Source organism: Labrus bergylta, chromosome 22 (genome assembly GCF_963930695.1).
Source record: "Labrus bergylta chromosome 22, fLabBer1.1, whole genome shotgun sequence".
Lineage (NCBI taxonomy): Eukaryota > Metazoa > Chordata > Actinopteri > Labriformes > Labridae > Labrus > Labrus bergylta.
The window spans coordinates 21,532,956-21,552,358 of record NC_089216.1 but is presented as its reverse complement, the minus strand read 5'-3'; the positions used below and the strand labels follow the sequence as shown (position 1 = coordinate 21,552,358).

At 39.0% G+C, this 19,403-nt stretch overlaps 1 protein-coding gene across 3 annotated transcripts; it reads left to right on the top strand.

Annotated features, from left to right (window-relative positions):
• The first annotated feature begins 408 nt into the window (after positions 1-408).
• On the top strand, positions 409-19,375 carry tdrd7b (tudor domain containing 7 b). Of its 3 annotated transcripts, XM_020642786.3 has the most exons (20): positions 409-536; positions 2,016-2,222; positions 2,395-2,524; positions 4,939-5,140; positions 8,317-8,399; positions 8,615-8,823; positions 9,080-9,430; positions 9,510-9,808; positions 9,888-10,080; positions 10,296-10,407; positions 10,618-10,820; positions 10,897-11,031; positions 13,426-13,509; positions 14,068-14,202; positions 14,334-14,444; positions 15,825-15,973; positions 16,059-16,291; positions 16,436-16,619; positions 17,587-17,747; positions 17,824-19,375. In XM_020642786.3, exons 2-20 carry the CDS (start codon positions 2,016-2,018, stop codon positions 18,042-18,044), a joined length of 3,402 nt encoding a protein of 1,133 aa, XP_020498442.1. In that variant the 5' UTR covers positions 409-536; the 3' UTR covers positions 18,045-19,375. The 3 variants fall into 3 exon arrangements, with proteins under 3 accessions (XP_020498442.1, XP_065806713.1, XP_065806714.1); XM_065950641.1 differs by lacking the exon at positions 409-536 and having other exon boundaries at positions 2,088-2,222; positions 2,399-2,524; XM_065950642.1 differs by lacking the exons at positions 409-536; positions 2,016-2,222; positions 2,395-2,524 and adding an exon at positions 4,158-4,330.
• The last annotated feature ends 28 nt before the right edge of the window (positions 19,376-19,403 follow it).

Here is a 19,403-nt window from a genome sequence, read left to right as displayed (position 1 = left end):
AATTAAACAACACGTCGGGCATATTCATTCAGTATTATATTATTATTATTATTATTATTATTATTATTATTATTATTATTATTATTATTAGCCTAGATTTGACCTCTGGACTATATAGAAATATCATATTAAACCTCTTTAGGCTATAACACGCTTCAAGTAGGCTAATCCAATTATTATTGTTAATTATTATCTAATTTTGCACAATACCGTGTGAAAACAACCCTTGTTTATAGGAATAAAATGTGTTTTTCTTTCAATACAATAGATAATTTTGATTCAGGTTTAAGACATTTTGAAGCACACAGTGGTGCAAAACTAGTAACGATGACATTCTGCCTGCGTAAATAGACGGTTCGTTTTGTTCAGCGTGTCTCTGATGCACATCAACATGTAATAAGGTAATAAGCCAGAAATCAAAGCACTTTTGACCAATCAGGATGCGGAGCAGAGGCTGTGCCTGCACGGGCCGGCTGCTGTCACACACTCCGTGAACAAAGCTGCAGCCGTAGCAGACCTGCGGCGGTGACAGCAAGGTAACGACTGGACCGGGTCTATCTTTACTCTGTTATCTTCTGTAGAAACAAGGTAGAATGCTATTGGTAGCTTTTAATCTGATTTACACTCTCACTCCTGGAGAAGTTTCGCCGGGTGTTTCATTTGAATTCCTTCTAAAAGGATGACTCGAAGGCGGTAGGCTCCGCGCAACTTAATACAGTAAATCGTTATTCCGGTGTTATGAATTGTTTAGCCTACTTTTAAAATACTAACTAGAATACGGTGGACCATCTTGTTTTGTGATTCTGGTCTTCTACAGCTAACTGAACGACCCGCTGCCCTGTTACAGAAGAGTTGAACTCGATGATATGTTCGGTAGACTATTTGTTACCTGAGTGACTGTTTACCTGGTCCTGTTGGCTATTCTAACACTATAGAACAATGAAATATGTTTTTCTAAAGGAAGCAAAAAAATTAAAACTTCATCCAAATAGTTTATTTCCAACGGAGGGTGTGGAGTGGAGTGGAAGTGTGACGCGTTACGTCATTTATTTCTCTGTCCCACGTACGTTGCAAGAATTGCCTTCAACAAGTCGTTTGCATTCCGCTTGCCAAAACCTTTTTCCCATGGCATTTTACTTTCTCAAGTGCTTTTTTTTTTACATAATGGCAGTCTCACCAAGGCTGGCTATGTGTTTAGTGCTGTGCTTTGCGCAGTTTAAGAAAGTCCAGGTCGACTTCAATCTGCTGCAGACAAACAGAAAGTGATTTTTTCTGTAGGCCTAGTCCAAGTAGTTTGTATGTTGTCTGTGTAGCCTATAACCAACGGACGGTAATTGGTATCATCTGATCTTACAACCCTTTACTAAAACGGGTATAGTCTACATACAGGAGTGTTTCAGGTTGTGTTGTGTTCAGTCAATTCCAATAAATAGACGTCTTAGCCTAGGGCCTACCTATTAGATAAAACAGTGGAATGGTGATGACAGAAATAAATGTTGCACTAGTTAAAAAAGAATCAGACAATGACTATAGGCCACACACAAATAGGTTATATTCTTCTTATAGTCTGGACTGATAGGCCTGATAACACATCCAAATCTGAACCATTATTGAATGTCTGCGTCACCACTCAGTGAGATATCCCCCACAGTCTGAACATTGTCAGCAGTAGCAGTCACTTTAAGATTACTTCCTGCCTAAAATGTGTGGGAAGACATAAAATGCTTGATCTAATAATTTAGTTTGTAATAAAATGCTAACTCAAAAATGGTTTAATTGTTGTTTTCTGTTTCCTTGTTTAATTTTGTTCATTAAGACACTTTGAAAATGTTTACATCATTTACTTTATTTGACATGTCTGTTATGATCAATGGGTGTCTCTCTCTCTTTGTTGTTAATATCCTGACCTGATTGGTTACAGGTGAGGAACTTTTTTTTTGCTCCACTTTTCAATTCATGTGTTTAAAAATGTGTTTTGTTTCTTTGCTTTTTTTTTTTCATGGGTTTATTTTCAGATGGCTGATGTTGAGCTGGTGAAGAAGATGCTTCGAGCTGTCCTCCAGGCCAACAAAGGCGGAGTGTCATTGTCCCGTTTGAAATCAGAGTATAAGGAGCTGACCGGGGAGCACATACCACACAAACAGATGGGATACAACCACCTGGACACAATGCTAGCCAGCATGCCCTCTTTATTACGCATGGAGCGAAACACCTCTGGAGAGGTGTGTTTGTCTGAGAGGGATTTCATATCTATTTAGAAATTATTAAAACAGACATTTTCACCTGCAGCTCCAATTTGATCAATCTGAAAATCAACCAGCCAGAACGAAGTTACCTATACATCTTTCTCTTCCACTTTCTTCTCTTCTTTTTCCTTTCTCTCCTCTCCTCTAGACAGTGTGTTATGAGACAACACATTTAGCCAAGGTCGTGGCTCGTCAACGCAGCTCTAAGAAGACAGGGAGACCCCACGTCGTTAATACCCAGATGAGGGTCAAACCAGCGGCCCCGCTCGTCTTCAATGGTAAAAAAAACAACACTTTTTTGATGCATTTTAAGCTGTAACACAGTCAAACAGAAGTTTCATTTAGAATATAATTATTCTTATAAATGTATTATTATGTAAATGATTTTTAGCAGGCAAAGCTTCTGGTTTGTCACAAGACTTTTGTTGTTGTATCAAAACTGAAGAACATAATTCTGACCCACATCAGTTCATGAAAGGGTTAAAAAATGTTGGTACATGTGGTATTTCACTGTTTCTGTTTGAGATTCATAAAGTATACAGAAAAAGTGATAAAGATGTGGATGTTGGTTCTCTTGGGATAACCATTACATACTGGACAACAAGTGCAACAGCAGGGCAACATATGAAATGATATATACATTATGCAATGTATTTATGAACGATACAAATGCAAAGTCAATAATAATGACTGAAACACGCTGCAAATGAAAAAACAAACTGCAAACAGGTGAATTAATTACAATGATGTTAATAGTTCTACAAATTCATAAATGCTGCATAATCAAAAACACAATATTGCAAATCCTTGCTGGTGGGGGCACTCAGTGGAACAGTTTATTTTTGACAGGATAGAGTGAATGACACAAGGGAGTTAATTCATCATTTAGAAGAGAAAAAGGCAAAGTTTGACAACAGAGAGTAATGTAAAAGTTACAGAGACTAAAAGATTTAAAGCATGTCTGGCCTGGATTCTGACACTGGGCATGAGAGAGAGCTGAGTGGAGGATTTTTAGTTTTTTTAATTTGTATATTTTATTTAATTCATCGACCAAACAATACAATTAAATACAAACATAAAATGTCAAATCTTATATAATGTGCCGCTCTTCCCTAACACATTAATTAATAAAACACATTCAAACTTGACAGGATCTGTAAGGACAGCCCGGGGAAGCCGCTGGCTAGCACAGTTTAAGTATCCTGAATTAAGTAAATGGTAAATGGACTTGAGCTTATGTAGTGATTTTCTAGTCTTCCAACTACTGAAAGTGCTTTTACACCACATGTCACACCCACCCATTTATACCCTTTCACACACTGATGGTAGTGATGATTGCTATGTAGTATCATCCATCAGAAGTAACTAATGCCATTAATGCACTGCCACTGAAGCAGCTGGAGCAATTCAGGGTTAAGTGTCTTGCCCAAGGACACATTGGACATGTTGCCCAGCTGGGGATTGAACCCTTGACCTTCTGGTTGAGAGGTGACAACTCTACCAACTGAGCCACAGCCATACAGCTGTACTTAAAGAAGTTGAAAAACAATTACACAAGCAGACAGATAAACCATTTTCAGGACTAAAGACATACATCATGTTTAAAGGTGTACAAAGGCATCAGCTCACATACTTAATGACTGTGTAATCAAACATTCATCTGATCTTAATAAACCTGTTTCTTATGTAAGTAGACTGAAGCGTAGCATAGCTGCACACATAGCTGCACACATAGCTGCACACACAAACACATCTGGAAAAACAAGATGCACACACCTCCACTAGACTATGATGCTGCAGAATATTCTTAGAGGGAGGTGGTGGTAGTGCATGGACAACAGAGGAGTGGCGGTTGGAAAGCAGAGGGATGGTGAAATAGAGGGGAGGGAGGAGTTAGACTGAGAGTGGGATGCTAAGATGAGGCTAACACAGTCTGTTGAGACTCATCTGCAGATGGAGACCAGTTGATTCACAAATCAACCTCTCCATTAGTCTCCTTTCCTCATGGTAATACTGGTTGCCATTGCCTCCCCAGGATATTGATATTCACGCTGAGACAGACCAGAAACTGTGTGTCCATGCTGGTGAGGTGACGCAGCAGCTACTATAGTGAGGGTGTCAAGTGCTTGTCCTAGCCTAGAGTGTGTTTGAATGTAGATCAAGCTTGTGCCTGCCTGTGTGGGACTGCACAGTTTTTGGAATGTGTGTTTGTCACAGAGTATTATTCATTTATAATATTACTGCTTGCAGCCCACTGCTAGTAGCATCTGCTGTGATATTTAAAAATCTTACTCTCCTACTGATGACTTTGGAAACACTGCTTGCTATGCCTGCTCACTTAAAAGATGATCTGACGTTCAGCAAGAACGGAGTTATTTGAAAAGCAGGAGGAGGTTGTAGAAAAATGGATGGAGAGGAAGTAGGACAAAGAAATGAAAAAGAAGAAGTCAATGAAATGGTTATTTACTGATCACTGCACTAAGAAGACATGTGTTGTTATGCATGTCATGCTGTGTTGACAGCAGTGATGTCACAATGAAGTGGTGACAGGCTTGAATTGTTGATGCTGTCGGGATCATTTTTTTTTTACTGGTCATAAATTGACTGATTTTTCTCAAGTTCAACTTTTTGATTTGTGCTATCACATTGTTTCTACTTTGTGTAAAGTTCCGCTTTCTCTTTCTCTGTTTAGCTAAACCTCAATCCTCACTGAGGCAGCCCAACTACCGGGGGCGAGGTTCAGGTAGAGGAGGAGGCCGAGGGGGCGGGCATGGAGACTTCAAACAGGCAAGAGAAATGAGGGATGACCAGTCAGAAGGCAAGACTGGGACACATTCCAACAAGACGTCCAATCAGAACGCACCTAACAGGAAGGGGAACCAACCTGCAGAGAAGTGAGTGAAGAGAATGTTTTAGACATTTGAGCAAAGAGAAGCTTGATAAAAACTCTAATTCAGCTAACGTACTGCCAATAAGTTTATGAATGAAGAGTTTTTTATGCAATCAGTGTCATAGTGTTTGAGTCAAAAAAACAAGAATAGCCTTTTATTTTGTTTAGGAATCTTCAACAAAACATAGATTTGGCATTCAATATATTATTTTGTGCCAGTGATAAGTATGAAAATACAACCTTTGCTCACAGCCCATGCTGAAGCTTCGTGTCGTCATACGTGTGGGCTTTTAGAGCACAATGTGAACCCTTCCTCTCTGCTCAGGAAATAAGAGCAAAGGAAGGTGCAGAACACTGACATGCTCACAAAGGCTTCATCTCATGTCACAACATTTCCTTTAAGTTTTTTTTAAAGTTTAAAGTCTTTAAACTTTTGAAGACAGTTTCAAACATAAAGAATTAAAAAGGATCTTTTAAGGACAAGTTTGTAGATTGTTCTGTCATGCTCCACCTTCAAGTCTTAATTACAGCAAAAGGTTCATGAAAATCCACAATATCTATGTCACCCTTTGTGTCTGTGTCTGTTTGTAGGGCTCAATCAGAATAGTGATTGGAAGCCTGATTGAACTCTGATGTGATTGCATCATCCTTCCTGCTGCTGCTTATTCATCAGGAGACTGATGACTAACTCCTTTGATTGTTCTTCTTCTTTCTCTGCATGTGAATGATACATTCAGGTCATTCACTGTCTCCTTACATGTTTGGCACATTGCTATTGTTTAGTTTTATTTATTATTAGTATATTAGTATTATATTATTCTTGAAACTCACTGTGATAGGTTCATAATATTATCATGCTTGATCCCATTTTAGCTGGTCATGTGCCAAAATAATTTTCCTCTTTTGTGATCAAATATTTATTTATTATTATTATTATTATTATTATTATTATAATTATAGCATATTATAGTATTTTCTTTAGAATGTTTTTTTTTGTGCAGTACTTCAACAATAATTCAAGAATGATTCATGTCAATGGCCTCTTTTTCTACTTCCATCCATTAATAGCTCTGTTAGTCAGTCAGCAGTGAAAACAACTGACATCAGTCTTCTGTCCGTGCCACCACAGTTGTCCCACTCACACATCACAATGGGAAGGATGGAGGGAAGCCTGCTGTGTTTGCAGGGGACACAAGTCCAGAGCAGGGAGGGTATGAGCCCTTTCTAATCCCTGCTCTATTCTCTGGTAGATTATCGTTTGTAAACCGACACAGATTGAATCAGCAGATCTCTCTCAATGCCTCTAGATCTTCCATTAGACAAAACACTAGCTGCAGAATGTTATCGTGTGTGTGTGTGTGCTTGGTCAGGTGCACTCTGGGATGCCTGGTTGTGTGATTTGTTGTTCAGCAAAAAAATTGACAGAGCAAAAAACATCAAATAAAATAAAAAATGGGCTAGCATTAACTCCCACTGCCTTATCTACTACTGTCTTAAAAACAAGTTAATGCAAACATGCCCCTAGATCCAACAAGCTGCTGAGTGTTCTGTGGCTGAGGACAGATTTGAGAACTTTGCTGCTCAAAAACCTTTTTTTTTAAGATTTATTTTTGAGGTTTTTGTGCCTTTATTAGAGAGATAGGACAGTGGATAGAGTTTGAAATCAGGGAGAGAGAGAGAGGGGAATGACATGCAGGAAAGGAGCCACAGTTTGGATTTGAACCCTGAGAGTCCTAATATAAATATATGGGCTGTCAAATGACTGAAAAGTATTGTGATTAATTGCTGTATTTCAATAGTTAATATTGATAATCACACTTTTTTATTGCATTTTTGAAATGACATTATTTCTCATTAAGCCCCCCCCCCCCAAAAAAAAGAAAAAAAAACTTCTGTTTTTATTCCATTTCCAGCTTTTATAGCACTTTTCTAGTCTTTTTCAAAGAGCTTTTACTCCACAGGTCACACCTACCCATCCATACCACATTCACACCTGTACTGTAAGCACTGTATATGGAGGGTCTCTCAGTGTTTATTAATCCATTCATACGACGCCATGAAGGGGAAACAACTTGGGGTTGAGTGTCTTGCCCAAGGTCTTGCTGTGGCTGCAGAAGCCTGACTCTACCACTGAGTCGCAGCCGCCCTTATTAATGAGAGTATTAGAAGAGGAGGGTATTAAGACGATATGGCTGATTCTTTTTTATTTCTTTTTTTATATATTTTTTGCTTTTATAAACATAGAAAATACAGACTAAACAAAAAACAGCAGAAATAAAAATGAAAATCTACCCCCCTCCCAAAATGGAAATAAACAAAAAGAACAGAAAAAGAGCACGTCTATTGCAATAGCAGCCATGATCACATTAAGACCGTATCTTTACCTTACCTTTAAGAAAAAATAAAACTGTGAAAAAACAAAGGCACATAGACGCAGCAGGATGGTGCAGTTAAGACACAGAATATTAATCTTTGCCACAAAGAAAATTCAGCAAAGGGTGGCTGATTCTTTTTTATCATTGAGTACTCATTGAGATAAGTTTATGGTCCCTCAAAGGCCTGCAGCATGATCAGGAGTTCTTCTGCCATAGTTTTCTGTCCCTGATATTCTAAATCATTGACAGCTCTGATGTCTGGAACTTGGTCTAAAGATCCTGACAGGCAGGCAATATTTGTTCAGTGCCATCCCCTTGGTGGCACTAATGACCTGTAACACCTGTCGTAGTAGTTAGTCATCATCCTGTCCTTCACTGAGTGATCCAGAAAGAGGCTTAGGGAAGAGGGGCATACCCTAACCTCCTCCTGGATCAGGGGCACACTCAGGGTGGATGATGGAGCAGGCTGATCACTTTCTTAATGAGGCTGAACTGATAAGTGAGACATGTCAGTTTGCACTGGGACCTTGACGTGGGAGTTTGCTAACGACCAATTATACAGTGAGTGCGTTCAATTCTTTCCAAGGTGCTTAGGTGGTGCCTCAAGAGGAAAACCAAAAAAAACCCATCATAGGGCATATCACTTATGTTATAGAAATCATCATTCTTTGTGAGTACACAACACGCTGAACACTTATACTTCTTGATCATTTATTTACCAATAACACTGACTGGACTTCTAATAAAGCTAGAATTCTCTTTAAGGACATAACCGTTTCTGTTTGTCTGCTCTCTTTTTGTCCAGGTCTGAAAAGAGGATGAGCCTCCCGTCAAGGTTTCAGAAGGAGGTGCATGCTCACCTTTCCAGAAACTCCCAACACTCAGGTGGTAAGTAGGAAGTGCTGCCTGTAATTAGATCAAACATTTTGGGTAGCCGTATGTTCTCTAAATGTGAGAAATTATTTTTCTATTGTTAATGCTTTGTAAAGTTCAACCAGCTCCCAGGTGTCTATGTTGTTTCTTTGAGCCCCACCCCCCCTTCCTTAACTGTTCTTGCTCTATGATGATTCATCTCCCCTGTATTCTTCCTGATGCTCTCCCAGCGCCCCTGAACATGAATGAAAGTCTTAGCTCAGGGAGAGGAAGGCCCTACAACCCTCAGCAGGTCCAGACTCACATCAAGGAGATACTTGGGAAGTACAGTAATGGCTTCTGGGTTTCAAAGCTGCCCCAGATCTACAAAGAGCTGTACAAACAGGAGCTGCCCACGGAGGCCATCAGAGACCTAGAGGGATGGACTCACATATGCACGGTATGTTCTACCTATTCTACTGAAGTTATATCTGGTTTATTTCTATATATTTTATGATAAGAAGCATTTCTGATTCAAGTACTCAACACAAAAAATATAAAACAAATGAAAGGTAGAATTCTCTATTTGCAATGAAAAGAGTTTATGAATTGTTATGTCATGGTGTAAAGCCTTTGTCATGCTTAGTTTCTGTATTTCTTTGCATGTTCAGTCAGCATTGCAAACAAAATAAGTCATTTCTTTTTCGTTCTCTAAGGTAGAGAAAACTTCCAGCAGCAACACATCAGAGCTGCTCCTGTACCCCGCCAAGGAACAGAACGCCACATCCTTTCCTCCGATCATTCTCAGTCAGAACTCCCCTTCCTCCCTTGTTCCCACTTCAAACAGTACCACAGAAAAACAAACATGTTCCCCTGCCAACCAAGGACCCACTCTGACCCACTCTGCTTCTCACTCTTCTAAGTCTCCATCATCGTCCCCCAGCCCCCCCTCCTCCCCTGCCACCCTCAGTTCTGACCTGAAGTTGAAACTGGAGGAGCTGCTGGTTAAATACTCCAATGGTCTGTGGGCCCATGCACTGCCTAAGCTCTTTCAAGACACCTATAAAGTCAGTGACAATAAGAAACACTTTCAAACTCATGTCATTGTATAATTCACTGCACTAAATATATGTATTTATTTACAAGATCAAACTGCCTACACATGTCCTGGAGAACCTCCACCTCCTCTCTGACATCTGCACTGTCGACTACCCGATGCCAGACAACCCTAAGAGGGCCATCCTGTACAGGAGCCGATGTGGAGGAGAAGAGGACAATGATTGTAACCAAAGAAAACCTTCACAGAGTGAGGAGGAGCTGAGTGTTACGCATGAGCCGGGGAAGAGGCAAAGTTACCAGGTGGTGCCCCCTCTGCAGATCCCCAAAGAGGAGTACCCCTCTGTGCTGGTGGTGGAGGCCACCAACACCAATGGAGTTCTAATAAGGTAGGAAGGAAGTGAATGTGTGGAAGCTGCTGTAACACTTGGAAGTTTGTAAATATCTTTTTTCCCTTCTCTCTCTCAGGTACATTGGTGAAGGTTACTCCCAAGCACAGGAGTCCATGGAGGACCACATGAGGGACTTTTATGGCTTAGACCAAAGAAGTCCAGCTCCTGCTGCATCCCCATCCTCAGGGCAACTTGTTGCTGTAAGGGCTGAGGAGGAGGAGGAGATTCTAAGGGCAAAAGTGTATGAGGTCATGGCAGACAAGGTCAAGGTGAGAAGTCAAGGAAACAACCAAGGACGCTCAAATGCAATTGTTTGTCACTAAAGGGTCCTCGCATCATTTGGTGCTTGGGACCTCATGAATGTGAACAAATCTCTCTCAACTTAAAATTTCAAATGTGTTGTGTTACATAGATATGTAATCAATATAAAAGGAAGGTTAGAAGTTTAACCTTGTCATCTCTGTGGTTTGTGTGGGCTCTGTAGGTGTACTATGTGGATCATGGCTTCTCAGAAACAGTTTGCAAAACCAAAGTGTTTGAGCTGCATGAGAGGTTTCTCCAGCTGCCTTTCCAGGCAACCAAGTGTAAACTGGCAGGTGAGTCCGTACTAAACAGCTGTCTGATAAGGACATATCAAAAGTGAAGGATTTCTAAGAGAGAGCGTGTGTGTGTGTGTGTGTGTGTGTGTGTGTGTGTGTGTGTGTGTGTGTGTGTGTGTGTGTGTGTGTGTGTGTGTGTGTGTGTGTGTGTGTGTGTGTGTGTGTGTGTGTGTGTGTGTGTGTGTGTGTGTGTGTGTGTGTGTGTAGGCCTGGAGCCATTCTCTCAGGAACCTGCTGTGCTGAAGAAGTTTGAGAGAATGGCAAGTGGAAGAATCCTTTTGGCAGAGATCCTGGAAAGAGGGCAGACTCCTCTTGTAGTGTTGTATGACACGTCACAGGATGATGATGTCAACATCAATGCTACCTGTATGAAAGCCCTTCAGGACAAGACGCTGACCAGTCCTCTGCAGGTACAGGAGGGGATCCTTGTGGTTGGGTCAGTGTATGTGTACATTGCTCTAAACTCCTATAACTGGCTCTCATCAGGTGAACAGTACATACATGAATGTGACTGTAGGCAGTGTCTGCTCAGATGGAACCCTCTACTGCCAATTGCCCTCCAGAGGCCTCGCTAAGCTCAATGACATTCTGGAGAAAATAGACACGTGCTTCCACTCACAGGTTAGGAATGCATGCTACATTTATTTTTTACTATATTTTTCTGTGTATATATATACAGTGTGTGTGTGTGTGTGTGTGTGTGTGTGTGTATATATATATATATATATATATATATATATATATATATATATATATATATAATAAGAGAATGACTGCATTACAGTCAGAGTAAATTTGCATTTTACTTTAGTCTGATCAAGTTGCTTCCCTTCAGTTTGTCCCTTTTTTGGCATGGTGTAGATCAGTGGTTCCCAAAGTGAGGGTCGGTACCCCCTGGGGGTGCCTTCCAAAAACAAATGCAAACTGGAAATGACTTGAAATGACATATTTTACCATTATTGTGAAATTACATACAAAAATGTTGTTCAATTAGTTTAAGGCTGCAGTATTTTTTTATAGTTGTTCTAATGTCAGTGTTTTTATAGGCCCATTAGTGCGTGCTGTTGTGTGCAACGTTATGCTTTAACCACTTCCAGGGACAGAAGGGGTCCTTGGTTTCTCGCATCGTTATTTTGGGGGTCGCGGGATGAAAAGTTTGGGAACCCCTGGTGTAGATAATCCACTGTAGGGTCTTACTGCAGACAGAGTGATGGGACACATTTCACACAGCTCAGTTGACTAGTCAAAAGTAATATACTCCTTGTGACATCAAACAGTTAGTATTTTTACACTTCCCATTTACTTTCCCGTTTACTTTTTGAGATAATGTCTTTATTTTTTATCTACTTAAAGTTATTTTTTTTCTTTTAAATGTGCACTATGAAGATTTGGTAGGGAAATTTTAAAGTTGGAGAAGGGAAATAATTCTATGCTTTATATTGTGAAGTAAATACACAAACTTTATTCAAAGGAAAAATGGATCCCTGAACCCTGTTTGGAGCTAAAAAGCTACCAGGAGAGTTACAGTGTCACTGTCTGTACATTTCTACAACTTTCACATTTCTCTACCAAAACTCCACAGTGCACCTTTAAAATAAAAAAGTGTTTTATCCAAACATAAAGTAAAGCTAACTTAGATTAAGAGTACAAAAAAACAAAACTAAATAAAAACAAAACTGTTTTGAAATGAGAAATAATGTAAAGAAATGCAATAAAAAAAGTGTGATTATCGATTTTAACTATTGAAATACAGCAATTAATCTTTCATTCGACAACCCATATTTATATTAGGACTCTCAGGGTTAACACATTAATGTTATTAAGATCAGAAAGTAATGCATTAAAAATATATATTCCCTTAATCTGTAGCTGAGCCACCAAACGGCCTGCAGCGTCTCCCTGTAGACACGGTGATTAAAGAACAACGACACATCTGCACCTTTGTATTTCTCATTTTAATTAAAAAAAACCCTCCTAGACGGCTCAGTTGACAAAAGTAATATCATGATCAAACATTTTAGTTTTACTGTCCTCTCTAGCTGTTTTCACTTAGTTTATATTATATAAAATGTAATAAGAATGTAACATTTCCTCTTTATAAAAGCACAAAGAGTTATGTATTTCTGCATTTCAACTGCAAATTAATTTGCAAATCTATTTTTTGTGCACCATAAGCCCTACACACAAGATGTTCACTGTGTACATCACGAGTCACACATTCCTCTTAGAAGTCTTTGGTGAAAATGTTGACGTTGTTGCTCCTTTCAGGTAGATCCGTGGACAGATTGAGATTAGGTTGATAATCTGGAGTTAAGACGTAAACCATTTAATCTGTTAGCAGGCAGGATGCTTTTTCTAGATGTGCTGCTCGAGCCATTCAAATAGCTCAGCTCAGTAACACTACATCAGTATTTTGTAAAACACATTATAGACTCTGGTTGTTTCTTCTGACAGGGTTTGTTTTTGTAAAATCTGTATTTCTGGATAAAATGACCAAGCATGAAAGTGATAATAATAATATCGTTATCATTATAATATAGTTTTGAAAACAAAGAGTCTTTTACCTGCTTTTTGTAAAGTGTCTCCAACACTTGTTATGAGTTGAGGCTATACAAATAAAAATTTATTGATTGATCGATTGATTGATAATGCATATCATTTATATGATCTTTTTTATAACCTATTTAATACAAAGGATTTTCACAACAATTATAAAGTACAGAGTCATGTTTGTTAGTTTTATCAGCAAGAATGTCTCTATTCACAAGTTTATTTCCAGTTAGAGTAATCCTAAATAAAGACCAGTAGAATGCAGTCTGTTTATCTCTTTTGATAATTCTCCTTTTCTTATTGTTTTTATTTAATTATTTATGATAAGACAGGGTAATACTTTATTGATCTCCAGAGGGGAAATTGAAGGCAGTGTACAGAGTAGGAGACTAGGTTGACCTATGACATTTCTGTGTGAGCTAGAGCATATCAATGTATTCTTAATGAAGCATATTTCTCTTCCAGGTAACATCAGAGTTCCTGGTTTCCAGACCCTTCTGTGGGAAACGATGCCTAGCTCGTTACAAAGGCAAATGGTCCCGTGTAGAGGTAAGATAGGTATTTCCCCCCCTGCAGCACAGACTGTGACATATTTAGTAAATCCACATAAGATTGATTGACCACTTTGCCTTGGGAGACCGAATCAGGGGCTCGTGCCCCTGACAACACAGCTCCCGGGTTCACCAGGACACACCGACCCCTCCACCAAGTTAAGGTCACCATTCCAGAGCGCTGCATTATTCTCTTCAGATACCAGGCAGTGGTCTATCAGCCTTATATGTTGCTGTTCTGGTTTTGGCTCAGTCTGTAGGGACTTGTGTTCGGAACCAGAGGGTGGCCGGTTCAAGTTCTGGTGCTCTCTCCATTAATGCAGGTCAACAGGTCCTGTTTGTGCATGTGAGGTTTTGGGGTCAATGAGAAGCATGTCTCTCAATAACAGAGTTTAAAACAGAATTTCCACTCAGGATTAATAAAGAATGTAAAGGTCATACTACCTTCATACACATGAGAGACAGTTTCATTTGTTCACTGTTCAGTGATCGAGGCGTAAATTGGAAATTTCTTACTTAAAATAATGTAGATATCCGTGTGTGTTTCTTTCTTTAGATCACAAACCTCCATGGCAGCAGAGTGTTGGACATCCTGTTCATCGATGTGGGTGTACAGGCTTCTGTAGAGGTGTTTGAGCTGAGAGAGCTACCAAGGTCCTTTCTTCATGACCTCATGTCAATCCCACCCCAGGTCAGTATCAATGTCCACCAAGAGGAAGGTGTTAAACGCTCAGGGGGAATGATCAAACTGTTGCAGTGAGAGCAGCTTTAACATTCACTCCTACAGACTTTCTAATCACACATCCTGGAATCTATGTTTAGGCTATGAAGTGCTGTCTAGCAGACCTGGCTGTCAGTGTTGGATCGTGGACTCCAGATGCGGTCCAGTGGCTCAGAGAGAAAGTGCTTAACACCACAGACTGTAGCATGAAGGTAAGACCTCTACCCACTTCCTCTCAATCTCCTTCTTTTTCTCACCTCAGTAGTGGCTGTTATAGTGATTTGAAGGCCCCAGGCAAAACAAATACAAGGCCCTTCTGTTTGTGCTGAGCGCAATCATAGTTTTTTTGTGAAAACATATTTGAAGTGTCTCTTTGCAGTTAATAAAGCCACAAAACTACATAACAGAGTTAAATATGAATTATGTTTGGATATGAAGACATTTAACCTAAGGGGGACAGGGATCCAGGGAAGTCGAGTAATCAAACTCAATTTTGATGCTTTTGTTGCACTCCGAGCACCTTCTTTATATTCAAATCAACATCTTCATCATTGAAAATAATTTGAGATATGTACCTCACATATGATGCAGATCTGCTAATATTGACTATTAAATGAAAGGTCCTTAGGTATGAATATGACAAGTGCATTGTCAAGTTACTTTATGGTGGAGAGGACGCTGGACAACTCCACTTCCATTGTATTTCTGGCAATGGCAGGCTGTCAACCAACGATCAATGATTAAACTATTTGAATGCATCTAAACTACCAGCAATATTATCAAATCAACCCCAACAGGATTTAAACATAAATACCAAGAGCTCCCTAAACTATCACCTCTAACTATGACGATGTTTTAAATTATCTAAACAAATACGATGTAAAGCTGCACAGTCAAACGATGAAGACTGTGCAGTGCTCGATGTGTAACTATAGAGCATTAAACTTATTTTACCACATGTATCATCTAACAAAGGGTTATTATAACAACCACAATGAAACATGAATCAAGTCTTACCAATGTCATGAGCCTGTGAAGTTTCCTCTCTCTCACACACACACACACACACACACACACACACACACACACACACACACACACACACACAGAGGACAGCTTCTGCTCACCTCAGCCTGCTCACACACCTGGCTTCAGTCAGCCAACTAACCCAAACCTGAGGTGCTGCCCTCTATTAACTAAACACAATAATGTTGACTGTGCAGAGAACACCAAATATAACCTTTTAAAGATGATAAACAAACATTATTTTTAAAATATTGCCCGTAGTCTTACCTTTGACAAAACGTGCATTTTGCTAACATTTGCTTATATTAAACACATTGTCAGCGGAGGCGAGGGAAACGGGCGGGGAAGTTGACAATCTTGCTGTAAATTTACAATTAAAATTATATTCTGGGATAAACCAAAAGGTTTTTGCCCCTCCTCAGAGGCTGGTGTCCTGCATGTCTCCTACACCTCGAGACGCTTTGGGGAACGAGGCTGCACAGTAGTAATAACTCTCTTCTTGGTCTTCTCCTCTACTCTTCAGTATTTGTCTTTTCATATACCTCCACTCTTGACATTCCTCCAAGGTTGCCAAGATAGATGAAACCAAGCAGTGCGTATGTGTCCACCTGTTCACTGACAAGAACTTCCACAAGCAGGAGCGCAGCCTCAATCATCAGATGGTCAAGTCTGAACTGTTCAAACAGAGACCAGATGTTTTCCTGACAAGCCACAGGTTTCTACTCTTTTTTAACTATTTGTTCCACACTTTGTGACTCAAGTTAAGTATACACTAAATATTTGTTCTTTTAAATGATCAGCCCTGCCAAGATATCGAAGCCCAATGTATCCTCCAAGACTTCAACAACCAGTGAATCATCTGATGGGAGTCCACTGTCGTCTTCTGTTCCAACCAAGCCTCATCTCAGGAGGGCTCTATCGGGACCCAGAGGGGTCAGCGAAGGCAACAAGACCACTTCATGCCCACCAGAGACACTATCATTTCCTTCATCCCTTCTCCAGCTACCACCATTACTCCAGCTCCCCCCGGCAGGTCAGATCAAATCACGGTCATTCAAGTCAAATGTTTTTCAGTTCAGTTTGTTTCCACTGCTCCGGTTAAAATGATAACATGTCAGATGTTTTTCATTAGAACAGTTCAGTTTGTTTCCACATGTCATGTGTTTTTCTTTCTCAGGAAACAACATGGATGTGTATGTATCAGTGGCTTGCCATCCAGGCCACTTTGTGCTGCAGCCCTGGAGAGATATGTACAAACTGGTGGTGTTGATGGGAGAGATGATTCTCTACTACAATAAAACCGAGGAGAAACCTCTCAACATAGAAAAACATCAGATATATGCTGCTAAAGTGGACAACAAGTGAGTTGACTTTTATTTCAATGCATGTGAACATTTGATTTTCAAATGTTTCTCTGAAGTACTCGTGCACCTGTAGCCGCCAATAATCCAACCCTGAATGTATAGTGGAAATAACTTTATCAAAATAAATATTACATCATGTGCAATCATTAAAAACATGGTCCCTATCTACCCAGAGACAGGCACTAAAACAAGAAGGATTTTAATTTAAATATCTGGGTTTGAATACATATTATATCAAAATACATCAACCAGTTGTTTCTGCTTTGAAAAAAAATTATATATATATATATATTTAAATATAGACATACACCCACTTTACCAAAAATGAAGCATTTGTCTTATAATAAAATTGATGACAAGTGAATTCATAAACGAGGGAGTAAACAAGCATTTTAAAAGATTATTTAAGTCTTAAGACAAATATGAATTGTCTTTAGTGATGAAGAATATGATTTTTTTTATTCAAAACATAGTGTCAGATAGGACGGGAAGTGTGGTTAAATAGTGAAAGAGCGCCACATGTCAAGTGATCAGCTGTTTGAAAGAGGAAACAGAAATGTCATGAATGTGTAATATATATATATATATATATATGTTGTAATACTGCATTATCATCGATAGTTGTTAATTATAAATACAGTTTTCCAAACCAAACCCATGTTTTAGTAAAATTCAAAAATATAATTCTTTATTCAAGTATTCAACAGTTTCTTATTATTATGTTATTTCTTTTCAAATGTTTTAAATTCAGTGCTGGGCTAGTACATTATCAACTTTGTAATGCTGTAGAAATTATTTTTCTCAATAGTTATTACATTAGTGTTTGTTTTATCTTATTGTATCTCTAGTTCATTTTCAATAACAGAATGAAAGCAGTTTTTCTTTGCCAAAATGTTTTTATATATTCAAAATGTGAAATAAAAAAATATATCTACAATACGCCAAAAACATTTTCTCCCTACAGCTGGCATCGTGTGCTGGTGAAAGGAGTTCTCACCAATGGGTTGGTGTCTGTCTACGAGCTGGACTACGGTAAACATGAGCTGGTTGGCTGCGCCCAGCTGAGACCGTTAATCAAAGAGTTTACACAGCTGCCATTTCAAGGAATCACAGCTCAGCTGGCTGGTGAGTGGAAATCACAACACAGTTTATAGTGCTTTTTAACTTAACTCCTAAACCTTCACACTTGTGTCTTTGTCAGGAGTGAAGTCAAGGCAGTGGTCAGAGGAAGCGTCCATGGTTTTCAGGAACCATGTGGAGAAGAAGCCCCTGGTGGCCCAGCTGGAGGTCTTACAGGAGGCCCCTCAGCCCTGGGACAGAAAGGCAACCGTCTTCCTGGTGGACACTTCACAGGAAGAGAGGGACATCTGGGTGCATGACATCATGGCTGAATTTGCTGATGAGCTGACTAAAGAGCTATAGACACATGAGATCATCACAAAGTTTGACTTCTGGCAGTTGTGATGTTGCTCCATGGACGCACTTTGAAGAATAGAGCGATCTGCTTCAGATATAACATTTTAAAACGTGTTCTTACACACATGTTTTAAAAAAATGTTAGCACCGTGCAAAGTGCAGAAAAATGACTGAATGAACCTAAATAAGTTCTAACAAGATAAGATAAAATGTAAACAATAAAATGTGCTCAGTGACGTTTCATAACATTAACAAAAGTGAAAGCTAACATTGCTTTAAGAAGAAAAATCAAAGGATGAGTCATTAAGTAATGGTCGTCAATTTTCCTAAGTTAGATTTTCATGATTTGAGAAATTAGTTAAGACCTAGAGAACTTTATGAACACATCTGCTATTCAAATGGAATTGACTTGAATTTCAATTGCCATTGCCCCTTTGAAGGATCATATTGTGACTAGAGACTGGTATACTTCCTAATGAAGTAAGAAACAACATGAGGTTTATTGAGAATATACATGATGTTAGTTTTGTTTATCCTAATATTATTTTGTTAATTAGTGAAACATCCTGGCAATACACATACAGCGGGCAAGCCTATATGCTTTGAAACCTTTGTATGATATAAAGAATTGTTTAAATAAGTTGCTTTGGTTTGTGACAAACTGTAAACAAACAGACATCTGCATATTCAAGTGAAGACTCACTACTCTTCTCCTGCTTCAGTAATCTCTTCTCCTCCTATGAAGACCTGAAGTCATGGTGAATGTTTTGAGGAGTTTAGGAATATACATTTTTTGTTTGCCTGACAACAAAGTTTTAATTTCAGCAGATTTCTAACAGTGTGCACATTTAGTTTGATGTGATAACAATGAATCACTGCTTTACCAGTAGTATCTCAAACTCTATAGTATCATTTATATATATCAAAGTTAAGTTTAGTATTTTGGAAAGGGCCTTTAGTTGTTGCTCAACCTTTATAGTTTTTCTCCTGGCAGCAGTGCAGTCATGGTGGCCCTAAAGAGTTGGTTGATTAAAGCTTGGACTTCTGGTCACTCCCTTTGCAAACAAACTACATTTCAAACCTCAAAAATGTCTTCCAGAAATATGAGTGCATTTGACAGTGTTTTTTCAGACTTAGATTTTCAGTTCTATTTATTTGATCTTTTTCTCTTCTATTGATGATGAACTAGTGGTGTTTAATCACTTGTTGAAATAAAGTGTCTTTAAGAGTTTTCATCGTAAACTGTGAAATATAAACTTGTCATATGTTATTTGAAATGAAAGGCACAAATAGAAAATACTTTTTCTTTTATTTCTTTATTAAAATTGTAAAACATTTCAGTCTTATTTACATGTTTTATAACGT